Source organism: Theobroma umbraticum, unplaced genomic scaffold (assembly GCF_002168275.2).
Source record: "Theobroma umbraticum cultivar Fairchild unplaced genomic scaffold, ASM216827v3 scaffold_147.0, whole genome shotgun sequence".
NCBI classification, from domain to species: Eukaryota; Viridiplantae; Streptophyta; class Magnoliopsida; order Malvales; family Malvaceae; genus Theobroma; species Theobroma umbraticum.
In genome coordinates this window covers 5,526,583-5,543,077 of record NW_018397259.1, presented here as the reverse complement: position 1 = coordinate 5,543,077, position 16,495 = coordinate 5,526,583, and the positions used below count along the sequence as shown (strand labels likewise).

The window sequence follows — 16,495 nt, the reverse complement described above, 5'->3', positions numbered from 1 at the left end:
TTTTTTTTTCCACTGTATTGTCCCAAGACCAAAAAGAAAAAAAAAATCATGGGTGCCATTAATTAAAAAGATAAAGAAAAGCAACAAAACAAAAACAGTTCTAACACTATCGAGAAAACTTGGTTTCTAATTTCTATTTGAAAAAGGGCACTCGCTAAGCAAGAGAAAAGTCAAATCACAAACCAATATAATGATGCCTACTGCTTTGCTTTTCCCTCCTATTTCTCTCTCACGCATAGCTCATTTTCATACATACAGATGCAGTAGCAAGAACACATCGTCAAGCAATAAACTTCAAAGCCAAGGATAGTGGGAAAGAAAGGAGAAAAAGAGGCAATCTTTTTTACCCTCAAATCAAAGAAAGAAACGGGGGAAAGCAAGCAAGAATGCACAAAACCTAAAAAGTACCTACAAAATATTCGGCAGCTGTGAATCCAATCTCTGCTGCAACTCCTTGATCTTCATGGAAAGCTCTGTCTTCTGCTCCTTGTAGCTCTGCAACAAGTACTCCTTTCCTTCTATCACTTCTTTTAACTCTCCTACTTCTCTCTTCAGCATCTCAATTCTCTCCCCATCCCCCCTTCCCTTTTCAGGGGAGCCCGAATTGCTTTCCCCTTCAAGATACCCATTGGCATGGCCATTCCTTATGTCAGGTGGCCAAGCTGTAACTGTTGTAGTCTTCTCATTCGTGCCGACATGTCCTACACAATGATCTGCAATTGCTTTCCTCAGCCTTTGGATTTCTCTCTCGGAGTCAAACAAGTCTCTGTTTGATGCATCCAGTTGTGATTGTAAATGACTTGAGTGTGCCACTTGAGCATTCAGTGAATTCTGCAGCTCCATAATCTGGTCCTGCATCTCCAAAATCATATCATCTCTTCTCTTCAATTGTTGCCTTAGTTTCTGTATCACTTCCCGTTTGCTGAATATGTCAGAGCCTGATTCAGAGACACATGGTGAATCTGAGCAGTTAGAATGATGGAACGGCTTTGGAGGTAACTCAAGGCGATCAGGAGATGATGCCCACATAACACCATTATCCTTGTTGAACTCAGACGTGGGAACTGTCACCAGAGGGAGAGTAACTTCAGATTCGGGCAGTATCTGGCCATTTGGTGGGTGCTTCTCCCCCATGCTTTCAGTGCCTGTTTTAAACCCAAACTTAAATAAGAAGCTAACAGGCAAAGGAAAATATTAAAACACCCACGCTTTAGCTTTTACTATCCAAACAAACAAATCATTAGTGTATGAATCTAGAACTAGCCAAAGAAAAATTTACTGATGAATGGGAAGAACTCGAGTGCTATAGCAAACTCCAAGAGGCCCTTGTCTTCCAAGCATATTGTTAGCGATGGAAATAAAAATACCAACCTCAACATTTCAAAATTATGTTGTTCTAACTTCTCATTTTTTCTAAATTACCTGTGTTAGACACATATCAACACCTCAAGGCTCAAAGTTGGTATCATTAAAAATTTGGAAAAACTGAAGCTGCCAAGTATTTGTACTGGAAAGCAAGCAATTCAAGATAATGGAGAATCTGTAAAAACTCTGTCCTGAAGGTAAATGGGACATTCTTTCTTCTCTTTCCGGCCAATATATGACTACTAACACTAAAAAAAGACGTTTTGGAAGAGAAATTTTCTTTCTTCACTTTCATTTCCAATCACATGCTCCCTTAAGGTTTGACCGCTATTCATCTTTCCCTCCTTGACCAAAGGAATAGCGCAAACAGGTACACTGAATGCTAATTAGCAACCACATTGAGATATTTCATGTCTCACCACTATGAACTTCTGATGATGTCCTTATTTCCCCCTACTCGCCACATCTATCTCTCTCCCCCCTACCCCCTTTATCCCCAAAGGAAAGGAAAAAAATATCAGGCTTTCATACCAGTGCTTCCAGTTAAAATCCCCACCCCACTCCAAAGTTCAAAAGTAAAGCATAGAAAGAAAAAACCCTCAAGCAGTTGTTTTTATATATAACCTTTGGACTGATCAAATTTCCAAAAAGCCACATCACACCTGAAATGCAGTTGAAACAACCATCATCTTCTTGGGTAAACGAGAACATATTTGAATGTAAACGGCAACCTGATGATCTCCTCCTGTCAGAAGTTCCATGCCCTGTAACAAACTCTAAATTAAGCAGCAGTTACGTATTCAATACAATTATTGGAGCAGTAGACATTAGTATACCTTTCAAGCTAGTAGTAGCATTGTCCTTTTGCTTTGTGTCAAGTGCCTGCTTCAGCTTGTACCCCAGGCGGATTGATAAGGTACTTAGTAAGGCACCACCAGCAATAAGGATCCAATTTGGCCCCTCACCCTGAAAATTTTTTGACTTCTCACCCCTAGATACCCGGCCACTTCTTGTATTCATTTTAAGAACAAATGAAGGGTCAGAGGGGTAAACTCTGAATCATCCAAATATGACCTACAGTCACATGACACCAAAATGCCATTACTATCCATGTTGAACAAAAATTAGGTGAAATAGCATCAAGACAGTGGGGAGTTGTGCAGTGTCCACTATCTTCACAAGAAACAAAAGGTTCTTGTGAATTGAATTTGAACCAAAAACAGCAATTTAAAAATACTTAAATTGCATGGCTTTTTATTTTGAATTAGATCTTTCAATAAGAAATCAATATACAACCACCAGACATGTCACAAACTTTATAAATATAATAGATTGTGGCATAGTAATAAGGTATCCCTGGCTCTTAAAAGCATAAGCTTTGTCACAGATCATAAAACACATCCAAGGGTAGAATTAAAAAACCTTTCAATAATGTACACAATATTCCCATCATGCTAGACTTATGCAACAACCTGACCAACAAACAATGCAATTAAGCTGCTCAACTTACAACAGAGCAGGTTGGCCTTGCTAAGCAAAATACAGTCATGGTTACTGCTAAAAATATGTTGAAAACGAAAATATAAGCATGTGCAACATCTTAAGCATTAGTATGACATGTGCCAAACCCATATAATAATGCTTAAAGTTTTATAGTTCTCCCTTATTTAGGCAGCCAAGTAGTTTATGAACACTAGATAACATCTTAAAAACAGATGAACTAGATGTTGTACACCAAAAAAATCAGCATCCCACCAAAAATATACATGAGCAAGAACTCAGAGTGAGTTCATCATTTATAAAAGCACAATTCAAGTTCTATTATTTCGAATTGGTTATTGGATTTAATAATATATATTATGAGGTGTCAATCATCCATTCATAACAAAAGTAGACATATGAAATGAAGGACACTTATTTCATATTATCCTAAGCTAAATGAAAGAAAAATCTAATCGTTCTAAACCAACTCATCCGTTACATAGAGTTTGGATAAAAAAAACCAAAATGTACCATTAAATAAGATGGAAAGAAGCAAAGGTAAATCAGTAGATAATGCATATGCGAGAATAAGTTAAGACCAATTTGCCCAAACACTACTACGAAGCAAAAAAAGTATTCACATTTCTACAAACAGCGCAAACTTGTCTACATAAACTCCAATTTCTACACATTAAAATCTATATATTAATACCTAATGTAATGAAATCGAAACTCCAAGTTCTAATACCAAAAACATTATAGAATCCCAAGCTATCCATTTTTAAAACTTGAAAAAGTTTATTAACTTCTTCCATTAGCTGACATTTCTCTTAACACCGCCAATATTGAGGTTGACGTTTAAAAACATTTTCATTATAATTACTGAACCAATTAAACATATAACACCACAAAAATCCTAAGGCAACTAACTAAATGTTTAACCCCCTTTTTTTCACTCTTCTCCTTCTTTTAGTTATTAATTCAAGAAAGAAAAACCTTCCAAATCGTACAAAAAGAAACTAACATTACCTAAATAAAGAAAAACTACATAATGATCGAGTAATCTTAATCCCAAAAAACTCGATATCCATCAAAAGTAAACCAAAAGAAAAAATCGATGAGCCAAAAACACAAACCTCATTCAAGAAAAACTAGGGTTTCCTTCGACGGATTTCTCCTGAAACTCCCCCACGGCGTCGTTTTCGACAAGTATTTCCTTCTGTCACTATTCACTCCCTCCCTTTCTCTTACCTCTCCAGAAATGACAAGTACAGAGGGTTTTTCAAATGGCGGCTTTTGGCTGATAGATGATTTTCATTCTTTCTTTTTTTTTTTTTCCTATATTTTTTTTTTGCAGTTAGAAAATAAGAATAATTTTTTTAAAAAGAAATAAAAAAAAGTAAAGCTAGGGAATTTTGCCACGTCAGAAAGACACGTGTCGCTTTTACCTTCAATTGTTCCGTTTGTTTCTGTTGGAGTTGTTGCTCAAAATTTTTTTAATTGCAGAAAGAAAATCAAAAAAGAAAAGGCCAAGCCGCTTGCGGCTGAGCTCTGAAGGATTTGGCTGCTTTATTTCAAAAAGGCCAAGTGATTGGATGAGTTTGTGGACCAACAGAGCCAACGAAAAAACAGAAAAAAATGAGTGCACTTCACTCCAAATATAAATTCTCCAACACGTAAGGCGCATGTCCTGAAATTTGTTAATCATGACTAATTTATTTTGTGACAACTCAGATTTAGCTTAAAATAATTACACTCTTAAGATTTCCATTTTCTTTTTCTGAAAATAATATGTCAAAAAATTATTTAACGCATATTTTCTCTTTTATTTTGGTGAACAGAACATACCACTTTAAGATAAGTTTTAATAATTCACGAAATAAAATAATTATTTTATAAAAATAAGATAAAAGAAAATTAACTATTAATAGTTTAATAATTATCTCCCACATTTAATCTTGATTTTTCAACAATCATTTATGATTTTTTTTTTCTAAACTTTTCATGTATAAATGAAATTAAATATTTTACACTTAAAACACATTACGAGTTAAGTTTTTAAAGAATTTTAAACAATTTATTAAGAAGAAAGAGACAGACAACAGCAAAAAATTGCACATTTTGCATTAGAAAATAGACATATATCATATTTTGTATATTGTTAACGTTAATTTTTTTCGCTCTCATTGTTATGATAAGCACAAGCAATAAAAAGCAAAAGATGAAAATGAGGTTATTGTCTTTTCTATCTTTTTGAGCGAGGTCCAAATTTAACGAGAAAATATCAAAGAACAGAAAAATATCTTTAATATGGTGTTTTTAAACTTGATAATAATAATAACTGAAGTTATTGAATTTATATTTTATTATTTATTATTGAATTAAATATTTAAGTATGTTATCAAGTAATTAACATTGACCCTATCTCAAAAAAATAAAATAAAATGCATTAATTAAGGTTAGAGCCCCCCAGCCACACATTCGGTGGAGGGAATGAGTTAAAGATATTTATTCTATGGTTTGCACTTTTGTCACTCATCACTCGAAAAGGGCATTCACCACCCCGAGGGTTTGCAGCCGTACTGGTGGGTGCGTTGGTATTTGGTTATTTGTTGAGGATATTTTTGGCTTTTCATTTACAGTCTGAGGGAAGGATTACAGCTTCTTTCGGCATTCGTCTCATACCAAAATAATTTCTCGGATGTTGAGGCGTCTTGTCCTTATACACCAAATTAAGAAACAAACCTTTTTTTTTTTTGTTGGTTTGTTTTTGTTTTCTTGCCTTGTTGATAAAACTACCCAAAATAATCCACAGAGTTCAACGAATCCTTATCCAAGATTGACAAATTGGCTGTTTCAGTCCATGTATATGCCTGCCTACATATTTCAGCTTTGCCCGATCCCCATTATTCTTCTTCTTTTTTTGTGGCAAAATTTCCATTTTTTTTCCATTTTCATTACGAATTTTCAAACATATTTCTTGCTGTTTCAGTCTCTACCCCCTTTTCCTTTCATCCTTTCTAAATTTAGTGATTGCTTGGGTGTAGAATGGCTGGAATGAGTGATTATGTAATCCCCCAAGAGAAAAGAAACGAAAAGAAGTGGCTCTGTAGGTCAGACAAGGTTGAAAATAAAAGCCTGAATCAAGATTTATTAATGATGAAAATTTTACAATTCAGCATACATTTTATCGGTTGATTGTTTCTATTCTAAGAGCAATCAACAGTTCCAGAAATGAGAGGAAACTGCAGCCTCCCTTTATTTTGTAAACTTGTAATGTAAACAGGGTGACAGACACCCTTACTCTGACCTAAAGTTGAAATATGAAGGCAGTAAAATAATGGATGTTTCTCCTCCACCATCTACCAAGATTGAGCGCAGCAGTATCAATACACTCCAAACCTTTGGTTAGCATGGTGATTTACTCTGGTTTTTGGCAGGTAATGACAGCAAATTTGATCACGCCTTTCTGGTATCCTTCAATCATCACTGGCATCACCAAAGCTCCTTTTATGGCTTTTAATCCTAATCAACTCAAAATAAACCAAAATTAAGACCAACAAAAGAAGTTCCCTTCCAAGTTTTAACCCCCAAAGAGAGAGAGAGAGAGAGAGAGAGAACAAGCAAAACAAGGCTAAATGTCATTTCCCCAAAAGTGCAAGCATATGTGTGTGATGCGAGTATGGAACCGAACCTAGAAATCAACAAAAACTGTTAAATTCTTCTTCCCTTCACTTCAAACAATTGTGATAAATGAAAACTACCTTTATATATATATATATATATATTACTCATATGCTCCTATCAGCTTGTTTAAAAGAGTAATTGTCAGGAATATTAAAAATTGCAAGTAATGCTAGGCTTAAGTACCACTACGCAGCAGCGATGTGAAGCCCTTCCATGTCAATGCTGAGCGTATCACTGCTGGCCAAAATGGGGCAACATGCTGAGACCAATCAGCGGCCTTTATATCCTGCATAGGTTACAAGTGCAAAAGTTAACTGATTCCTCAATAAAGTGAGACTCAGACCTGATTGCTAAAAATACCTCATCCGCTCAGAGTTTTAGTCACTTTCAGTTGGGAAGATTATAACTAGTATATTTTCATCATACGTAAGTCAACTATTATATCTCATCAAAAGGTGTGCAAGCATTTGAATTGAATGAATCATCAAATTCGAGCAACGGTTTTAGCCTTTTCAAGGAAATAATTACCTGGAGAGATAGGGACTCAAGTAATTTGACATAATCAGCAGTCGAACACCACTCTGGTAAATAATAAGCATTACATATCCTGTTTAGCAGCTTTTTCTCCCACAGCTGCAAAGACTCTTCAGAGGGAAGGAGATCCCTGTGGCACCATGTCACTATTATTATTTTGCCACCAGGAGCTGCAACTCGCATCAACTCATTAACAAACTGCCAGTTTTGGAAGCAGAGAAGAAATTAACATACCATGCCATGTTATTTTCAAAAAATAAAAAAAGAACATAACAAGTCATATACAATAACAAAAAATTGTGCTAATAGTAAATTCAAGCATGAATGCCAGAGTTCCATTCAGCTTGACAGATCAAACTTAAATGTAATCTATTAATTGGCCAAACCTTAGCTTTGTCGGGCATGTGTTCTCCGCTTTCCATAGACCAAACTAGATCAAATTGCCCATCAGGGAATGGTTGCTTTAAAGCATCTGCAACTTGAAAAGAAACCTGCTAATAGGGCGCAGGGTTATATTAAGCATGTAGAAATATTGAGCCATCATTCCATCAAGAAAACTAAATATTTGCATAGATCACATACTCATGTTAGTGGCATGGAGAAAAAATTCACTTTCTTAACTGAAAACTATTATGAATTGATATTAATGTTGTGAATATAAACTTTCCTTATATATGGAAAGGAAAAGAAAAATAAAGGATTAAAATGTAGGGAACAGAGAGTTTTGCACATACTCTGTCTGCTAGCCCTTCAGCTTCAGCAAGAACATTGGCCCTTCCAGCTTGAACAGGGCTCAAAGTAATGCCTCGGCATGTTGCTCCATATTTCCTAGCTAGGTATCTAGAGCTGCCTCCTATCCCACACCCAACGTCAACTATTGTCTTGGGCCGTTTTGCTGGGTCGTCTGAAAGCCAATTCAGAGGTAAAATCAATTATTAGAAGTTCATCTTCATTCATTTCAGCCAAGACGGACCTAGGGCCATCTGTAGATCCAAAAATTTTCACATCTACAATAACTCCCTTTGCTTGAAACATCCTATTTTTCACTTCAACAAATACCAATGAAGGAATACCGTATGCTAGACCTATGCATCCATTTTGAACTCAAACTATCATTAAACTAAATTCATCAAGGGGAAAATATATCAACAGAGATTAAATACTCTCTCCGGTGCCATTGTTGCCATGATCTAAGTTTTACCAAGACAAAATAATCTGCATGTACAGGATCGACCAATCATGCCACGGTAAAGAACCATAACTGCAAAACTAATGCAAAATGTCAAATTAAGACAATCAATTAAGGCTACAATTGGTTGTTACATTCACTACTTACCTTTTCTTATTTATTACATTTTGCTTTCAAAAAGTTACTGAAAATCAAAATTATGGTATTAGATTTAAAAAAAACAAATGACTAAAATACAATATCGATTTGAACTTAATTATTGTATATAAAAGTAAAATCTTTCACGTTGTTCTCCAAAAGATAATTTTAATTTTAATTTTTAAAATCTTCCATATATGTTTTTTACTATTTACTGTCACCAGTAACAATTACATCATATCTAAGACGTGTATATGTTAAAAATAAATTCACCTAAACACACCCCCCCCTCCACCCCCCCCAAAAAAAAAAAAAAAGAAAAACATATTTGAAATGGTAAAAAGGATACATTCAATTTGAGCCAATCTAAAGGGAGACAATCAATTAAAATTTGCACCGAAAATACAAATAGTCCTTCATAGCCGATTGGGTTACACAGCTAAAAGACAACGACCCTGGGATGGCCAACCCGTAGATCGATATGTCAAATCCGAAAACAAATTTACAAATATTTACAAAAAGTATGATCGTGTACACGTTTTACTTACAGTAATTTTTTCTTTAAAAAACAGGTTGAATAATTATTTCTCTTTTAATTAACTCCTCATAAATAACTGTCACTCGTCATAAGTGTCTTTGGTTATTTTCTTGAGGTCCTGATGCTGACATCATCATTTTTCACGAAATAACGCTAAAATCCAACAACAAAACCAGCTGTCCAATAGAAAACCGACGCGTTTATAAAAGTACTAAAAAACCGAACCCGATATTCCAGCGAGACGGAGCGATTCTTCGATCATTCGGATCTGGGCGGATCGATGATCCGAACCCGAAACGTTCGAATCAGGGTCATAAAAGCCATGGTGCATATGGTCACCCCACATGTCTTCCCAAAGCCCAGACGACTCGTCGTAAAACTCCGCTATCCCATCCAGCAACGCACGTCCGTCAGACGTGGTCGAGGCAGCCGCGTTCACACGTATGGACATGAAGCGTGCGGGGGATTGGCAGGTGCGGGAGGAGGAGAACAAAACAGAAGGGCGTCGTACAGGAGGGCGTTGGCACGTGCGCGGGAAGTGGGGGAGTGGTGAGTAGGAGGTTTGGAAAGCGGAAGTCATTTGTTTATAGGTAAAGTCGTCCCTGTTCAGTTATGGTGGTGGCAGTTTCTCGATTTCAGGAGCGTTGGAAGGGTAAAAAGGAGAGGAGCGGTGGGGAAAGGAGTGGAGCGTTGGAATCGAGGGAACGGCAGACAGTGTGGCGGAATGGAAAGAAAGGGGGTGGAATTATGTAGTACAGTGTGTGGCGAATGGATTAGTGAGGTTTAGTGGAATTTTCCGTTTTTGGTGTGCTTATTTTTCCACCCATTTTGGATTGAAACAACCTTTTTTAGAAATATCAAAAACTTCAAAAAATATCAGATTGCTTTTAAACCATTATTTTTTTAGCTTCTTTTTTGTGAAATCAAATGAAATTATAATTATAATCAAATATTATATTTCATATAAGAAATCATTTAAAATATAAACTAATTAACAAATCAATATATAATTAAATAAATTTCACATAAAATTAAACCAGACTCACAAATGATAACACTTCAATTTCATCCCTTCAATACATTAAGGAAAAATCTTTGAATATTCCTATTTTCATTTGGCAACGTAACCATGCCTCATCTTACAAAATATTTAATAATGTCGTACAAAGAAGGGAGATTTAAAAGTGCAATGTACTGTTTGATAAATTGGAAAGTGTTAAATTTTTAGTTTCCAAAATTTTAAATATTGAAATTGTCATATTAAATTTGTTGGGTATGCAACTGAAAATTAAATATTGGGTAGATTAATTTTTATTGAATCATTTGTAATATAAATATATATGTGTGTGTGTGTGTTTTTATAAGTATTTTGCACTGATAATAGTTAAAAATGAGATAATAGTATTAATTTTTCTTTAAATAAAACTGACTTAATACATACATTAATAAATTCATAATGTCAGTACCACTGCCTAAGTTGGAATAAGGCAAATATTAAATGGCACCACCTCTATACACAGGGTATCTACTATGTAAGGTCCCACGTGCCAATAACAATATATGTGGAAAATAGTTCCAAATTTTATCAAAATTATAAGATTGAGATATCAATAATAAATTAGGGGTCAATAAATAAATTTTTTATTTACTAAATCAAAACCCTCACACGGTCATCACATATAGTATAGCTAGTAACGAAACTCAATAAAAGTAATTAATATGATTAAACTCACAACCAAAAATAAACTAAATTGGACACATAAGAAAAACAAGTAACTAAATAATTACATTAATGAGATTATAGCGTACACATATTAATTATATACTATTAAAATAGCAACAGCTAGGAACTAATTTCCAATTAAAAGTGAAATTGAAGAGAATTAAAAAATCAGGAGTAAAATTTTCTTAAACCATTATTGGTAAAATTACAAAAAATAAAAAAAATAAAAATAGGACAAGAGTAGCATGGTTGTGATATTGATTGAAAAAAAAAAAAAACCCCTATCAAGTAGTGCCGACGAACATACCATGTGAAAAGGGATGACACTCAATCTTTTCCATCATTATATATAAAAATAAATATTCAAAGCAATTATTATATTTTGAAAATTAAAAATTTATTGAACTTAAAGTTATAGATAATAACAATAATTAATGGCCAGAAAACGAACTTAGATATGATAAGGTGTTGCACAAGCTGACAAGATTGCAAGTTTCCTATAAAACTTGTACACTAGTGATGTTGACTGTTGAGTGTGCTGACTGCTCACACACCCGTCAAAAATATCTCCCACAAAAAAACAACAGAAAGTTGGGAAATTTTGAGCTACACCAAACTTATAATATAAATATATATAAATGATATAAAATTAATATTATAGTATTTTATATATATATATGTGTGTGTGTCTGCAGTCACATGCACAAGACTAAACATAAGAATAACTAAAGATATATTATCTATTGAAAGAAAAAACCTTCTACAATATTCTAAAAACTATATATATTTGGACTAGCAAAATGAATATATGCATAAGCCATGCAGCGAGGGTCCACCGTATCTTTTCTACTGTTAAAAATGTTATCGCATTTATTGTAAGACAATATGATTATATTGAGTAAGAATGTTGTCTGGTAGGAAACACCGACTGCCATAATTAATATTAATGCATGGCATTATGGCAACCACCTCTAGATAGCATATTCTAGTTTCACCTTTTTAAAAAAAAAAAATAAACAGATGAGAGATTAAGGAGATTGGAATATTGGGTTTCAATCATTTTGAAAAAAAATTAATAATAATTAAATCAAATTTGAATTGTTATTTTTCCTATCTCATAATACAATATTATATATATTAAGATTACAAACTATATTAATGATTTTAGGGGAATTAATTAATGAATGAATTATACATCCACTAAATTTATTTATAAAGAGAATTATAATGGTTAAAATTTAAAACATTATTTTGGAGATTTTAGAAAAATAGATTTTGAGATATACGAGACATAATTTGCAAGATAAATAAAAATTATTTTTCATTATATACGTAACTCAAGATTTATAAATATCAAAAATGAATTGGTAATCATTTAAAATTTTGACTAATTTATTTGTCATGATTATCAGCTGATTTGCTGCAGCACTTGGATGGCTGTGGAATTTCTTCGGAGAAGAAAATCAAGTTAATAATTATCTATAATAATTATTGAAGATAAGTCGTTGAAAACAATGTCTTGGTGTTCAGGCGTGTTTCACGTGATGTGGTCAGAAGATACCGCTGTAGAAGAAAAAGAAAGCAAACGGTAGTGATGATGGTGACGGACATGGAAGCAATTTTGGTCCAGAATTTAGGCCTAATTTCCAATTAAGTCGCAATCATGTCGTTAAGAAAGTAATTAAAGTTTTAACAAGGGGATGGAACATTCCTTAACCCCAAAGTAAGATTATGTCGACATTTAGCTCTACATTATAGATCGGTGTTTTACCGTGGCACGTAACTAGAACAGAATTCCACAAAACCGTTCAACACGGAGACTTTTCCACAGCCATAATCCATTTGTACACCCTTCACCATCCACTGTTTAGCCAGTACAAACTAATTTCAACAAAACTGAATATGGCAAATTAAAGTTGATGTAGGGTCCATGCTAAGCCAAAAATGTCAAACATGTAATTTCTTTTCATTAGGGAACTTGAAGAAAGCCATTTAAGTGATGTTGTTCAAGTGTTTCCCAAAACTAATTTTTGCAATCTTTTTCATTTACCTGTATTTAAAATTTAATCCTCTTAATAAAGTTATTACCAAATCAGCATACTTTAAATTTTATATTGGACCTTGAGCCTTTAAAGAGGGTCCAATGGCCAGGCCCATGCTGAGGATTTTTCTTAAGGTCATAGGCCATAGCTGTAACGTCTTTGTGGGCTCATGGCTCATGACCATCGTTCCGTAGATTTACATCTCCTTTTTCTTTCCTGTTTTTTTAACATTAAAATTTTAAATTCAAACCCTTAAGCTGTCTTTGTTATAACTAAATGAAGAAAGGGTGTCTTTCTTCTTCGAGGGGAACATTCCAAATCCAAGGAGAGTCCTTTTATATTATTAAGGCAAAATTTGTGTGGGTTTCAAAGGCTGAACGAATGGCACAAAGTGCTTCACAAAATCAATTCATGGTAAGCAAAAAGTATCAAACACGTGGCATTGACATCAAGGCCCCATTTAATAATGTGGAAGAAGCCCTTTTGAGGGACAACTAAAAGCAGTGCAGCATTTTATGTTGGCCACGTGACAATTGCTGTGATCAAATTTTCTACATCACAACAAAACCTTGTATTCTCTATGAGATAATGGCTGGGGAAATTACTCATAAATACAAATGGAGGAACCAAAACAAACTGCACCCTCATTTATGTCCAACAGCAAGCACATGCTAATTCTTCTCTCGCTCTTTTTCCAATTACCAGCATATAATGATTCAAACCAGAACAAGGGTATGAGCTATTATATAGCAACCGGGATGGAAATGTTATACATTTGTACCAACAACCATAATTCCTTCATACCCATAAGTTGATACCTTGTTAAATAAGTTCCAAACCCCAATGGAGAATGAATCAACAAAGTTTTCATCCATCTTTTCGGCAACACCTCATTAGAAGAGGAAAAAGGCCGCTGCTTAAAGAGAGTCCCGACTCTTTTCTCATTTGGTATGAACATCAATTGCAACAACAACAACAACCAAAGAAAAACAAGAGAGAGACATCTCATTAAACAATTAATGGTACTGCATAACATGCCAAGGATCAGATCCCAAATGTAACCAGCTGAACAAATAATAAATGAAGAATTACATATATATATATATATATATATATTGATAGCTAGCAATACCTATTGGATTTACTGCCAGAGAGAAAATACCTCTTCTCTAAAGCATGATCAGATCTAGGATACACAAGACAAATTCAACATATAAATAAATAAAATAAATAAAATGGAGCAAGAGTGCATTGACATACTAGTAAAACAGAATTAGGAAATACCACTGCACCGTGCAGATTTGAATTTAAATTGCATTTAACTTGTTTTTCTCCATGTACTCTTGCATCTCATTCACCCAAAGATCAGCAAACTCACAATTCTTCCATGCCTCAAACCATGGTCCTCCGCGAGTATAATGTACAGCTTTAGGAAACGTTGTTGAGTCATTCTCAACAACCTTGTTATGCCCTTCGAGGAAGTTCCACACAAATGGGACTGATCCAATTTCATCATCTTCAAGCCACTGAAACCTATGAAGAAAAGCACCTGTTTGCTTGTTCACAACCTCTGGAGTCAACCCCTTGTTCTTTGGATGACCACAATTGTACAACACCATAGAAGACCAATTCTTCCTTGGATACACAGTCTGCACTGCACCATCCATTTTTGTGGTCTCTTTCGGGGAATAGTCATGATGAACACACATGATTGCGTACTTATCATCAATCAACTCTGTTAACTCCTTGATATCAGCTAAGTAAAGGAAATCACAGTCAACAAACATTGCCCAACCATCATAATTTGCCAAGTACGGTGTTAGGAACCGTGAAAAGGAGAACTCAGTGCTCTCCAACTGTCCCCTTTCACGCCAATAAAGGCCTTTTTTCCTAAGATCTGACTGAACAATGGGTGTGATCTCAACAGGAATTGAAGAACGCTTTAAGATAGAATGCCGACAGACCTCATACGCTAGATCCTCACGTGGATCATAACCGACGAAAATCTTGAAGGTTTTGCTTACATCCCCATTGCTAGTCACTTGTTGAGCATTGCCATTAGGCAAAGTCATTTTAGCAAGCAGTCTTCTTCTACAACAAAGATCTGCACATTTTTTATAAGTTTATTTCATTTCAGTTAATACAGTAATGTCCATAAACCCACATACTCGACAACTTGTAGAAAAGGAAAAAAATTAAAAAAAAATGACAATTTTCTCTTTTCTTGACTGAAATGGGTAGTTTTCTCAGGCCAATTATAAAGAATATGACAATGAAATTCTAATATTGATGTTTTTCACTTATTTTTCTATAGCAGAATCTTGGAAAACAGACATAACCAAGCCAGGGAGTTCAAGAATTGGGTTACATTGGAGATTACTTATGCATCGACTAATCTAAAAATAAAGCGTCAAACTTGAGTACATCTAAAGCAAAAAGGTTCATAAATCAAACGAAAATAGAGTCGATTAATCCAGTGCTTCCAATAAATTAAACAAAACATAAATAAATAAAAAACATAAAACCCAAATTAAAAATCAGAAAAACTGTCCATAAAATCAAAGAAAATGTGACAACATTAGCCCAAAAAAAAAAACATCAGATCAGTGACATTGTCAGCTTAAACCCAGAACAAGAAACAAACAAACCGCAGTAACAAAAAAAAAAAAACAGAGAACCCGAAAAGCAAAAATGACGAGAAGGAGAAAGATTGCCTGGGAGAACAACGAAACGTGGATCTTGAAATTCTTGATAATGGAGAAAGAATAAAGCGAAAAATAAAAGAATCTAAAGAATAAAGGAGAGGTGCTGCATTTACTTGGTGATTGACTCCTGCAAGACTATTTATAGAATCGGGAACTTGTATTCGTAACCCTCGAACTAGATTTGGCTCAAAGGAGATTTTTAGTGAGAGAGAGAGATTTGCCTTTGAGCGTAGGAGCGAGGATTTAGCGGTGAAACGAGTGTGCGGTTTTTACATAGAGGAGGGAAACCAGTTATTGTTTTTCCGTGTTGACGGGTGAAGACATGAGTACGGTGTACAACACTGGCTCATCTGCCTCCACGTGGTCTTGTCAGCTGGTTAATTTATTTACGGATACGCTTTTACTTTTGACACATGTAAATTTCTTTTATTTTTGCTTTTGATTTATGCCAACTGAATTAAGAAGCAGAATTTTTTAAATCAATTGGCATTTGCCAATAATATTTAATAAAATACATAAAAATCCGAAACTAAATGATATTTCATATAAAATCAAAACGTCTCTCTACGTCTATCCCTCTCTCTATATAAATCCGTGACTTTGTGTACTGCACATGTACTAGTGGCATTTTGCTCTTGATTATCCCAAAAAAATAGATAATTTATTTATTTTTATGTTTATAATTATGCAGACATTATGTAAACATTTAAATCTGTATATGTTTTAAAAATTTTACTATTAATATATAAAATAAATTTTCAAGTAAGAAGAGCTAACTTGTACTCTTTCATAAAACTCACCACCCTTTTACAATGGGGGGATTTAAAATTTTTTATATATTACATATAATTTTCAATAAAAATTGATTAACTCCATCTCTACTCACATTATATATATAATATTAGAAAAAAAATAAAGGACTAACAATGTCCTCTTTAAATCATTTCATTTATGTATTATATTATTATAATATATATTAATAATAATATAAAATTTTTTGATATAATCGAATTAATGGATTTAATTGGATTAAAATTTTTTTGGATCAATTCTACTTTGCCTTTCACAACATATTCGATTAAAATTTTTTTT

The 16,495-nt window shown here is 34.0% G+C and overlaps 3 protein-coding genes across 4 annotated transcripts; all 3 read right to left on the bottom strand.

Annotated features, from left to right (window-relative positions):
* Positions 1-98: 98 nt before the first annotated feature.
* Positions 99-4,196, bottom strand: LOC110415026 (uncharacterized). Its single transcript, XM_021426495.2, has 4 exons — positions 3,984-4,196; positions 2,202-2,439; positions 2,028-2,129; positions 99-1,145 (listed from the first exon to the last, which is right to left on the bottom strand). The coding sequence occupies exons 2-4, from the start codon at positions 2,383-2,385 to the stop codon at positions 409-411; spliced, it is 1,023 nt and encodes a 340-aa protein (XP_021282170.1). The 5' UTR covers positions 2,386-2,439; positions 3,984-4,196; the 3' UTR covers positions 99-408.
* Positions 4,197-5,971: 1,775 nt separating this feature from the next.
* G-TMT (gamma-tocopherol methyltransferase) lies at positions 5,972-9,746 on the bottom strand. Its single transcript, XM_021426455.2, has 6 exons — positions 9,159-9,746; positions 7,803-7,972; positions 7,455-7,559; positions 7,063-7,266; positions 6,718-6,820; positions 5,972-6,372 (listed from the first exon to the last, which is right to left on the bottom strand). The coding sequence occupies exons 1-6, from the start codon at positions 9,511-9,513 to the stop codon at positions 6,269-6,271; spliced, it is 1,041 nt and encodes a 346-aa protein (XP_021282130.1). The 5' UTR covers positions 9,514-9,746; the 3' UTR covers positions 5,972-6,268.
* A 3,930-nt stretch (positions 9,747-13,676) lies between these two features.
* On the bottom strand, positions 13,677-15,676 carry CDI (Nucleotide-diphospho-sugar transferases superfamily protein). Of its 2 annotated transcripts, none has more exons than XM_021426452.2 (2): positions 15,517-15,676; positions 13,677-14,802 (listed from the first exon to the last, which is right to left on the bottom strand). In XM_021426452.2, exon 2 carries the CDS (start codon positions 14,768-14,770, stop codon positions 14,006-14,008), a length of 765 nt encoding a protein of 254 aa, XP_021282127.1. In that variant the 5' UTR covers positions 14,771-14,802; positions 15,517-15,676; the 3' UTR covers positions 13,677-14,005. The 2 variants fall into 2 exon arrangements, with proteins under 2 accessions (XP_021282127.1, XP_021282126.1); XM_021426451.2 differs by having other exon boundaries at positions 15,413-15,665.
* Between the last annotated feature and the right edge of the window lie 819 nt (positions 15,677-16,495).

Coding starts and splice junctions, on each gene's coding strand:
- LOC110415026 (XM_021426495.2), bottom strand. CDS start 2,385: ATGAATACAAGAAGTGGCCGGGTATCTAGGGGTGAGAAGTCAAAAAAT. Junction 2,130..2,201: donor TGCTACTACTAGCTTGAAAG/GTATACTAATGT, acceptor AGTTTGTTACAG/GGCATGGAACTTCTGACAGG. Junction 1,146..2,027: donor TTGTTTCAACTGCATTTCAG/GTGTGATGTGGC, acceptor GGTTTAAAACAG/GCACTGAAAGCATGGGGGAG.
- G-TMT (XM_021426455.2), bottom strand. CDS start 9,513: ATGACTTCCGCTTTCCAAACCTCCTACTCACCACTCCCCCACTTCCCG. Junction 7,560..7,802: donor CTGAAGGGCTAGCAGACAGA/GTATGTGCAAAA, acceptor CCCTATTAGCAG/GTTTCTTTTCAAGTTGCAGA. Junction 6,373..6,717: donor CACATCGCTGCTGCGTAGTG/GTACTTAAGCCT, acceptor TGAGTTGATTAG/GATTAAAAGCCATAAAAGGA.
- CDI (XM_021426452.2), bottom strand. CDS start 14,770: ATGACTTTGCCTAATGGCAATGCTCAACAAGTGACTAGCAATGGGGAT.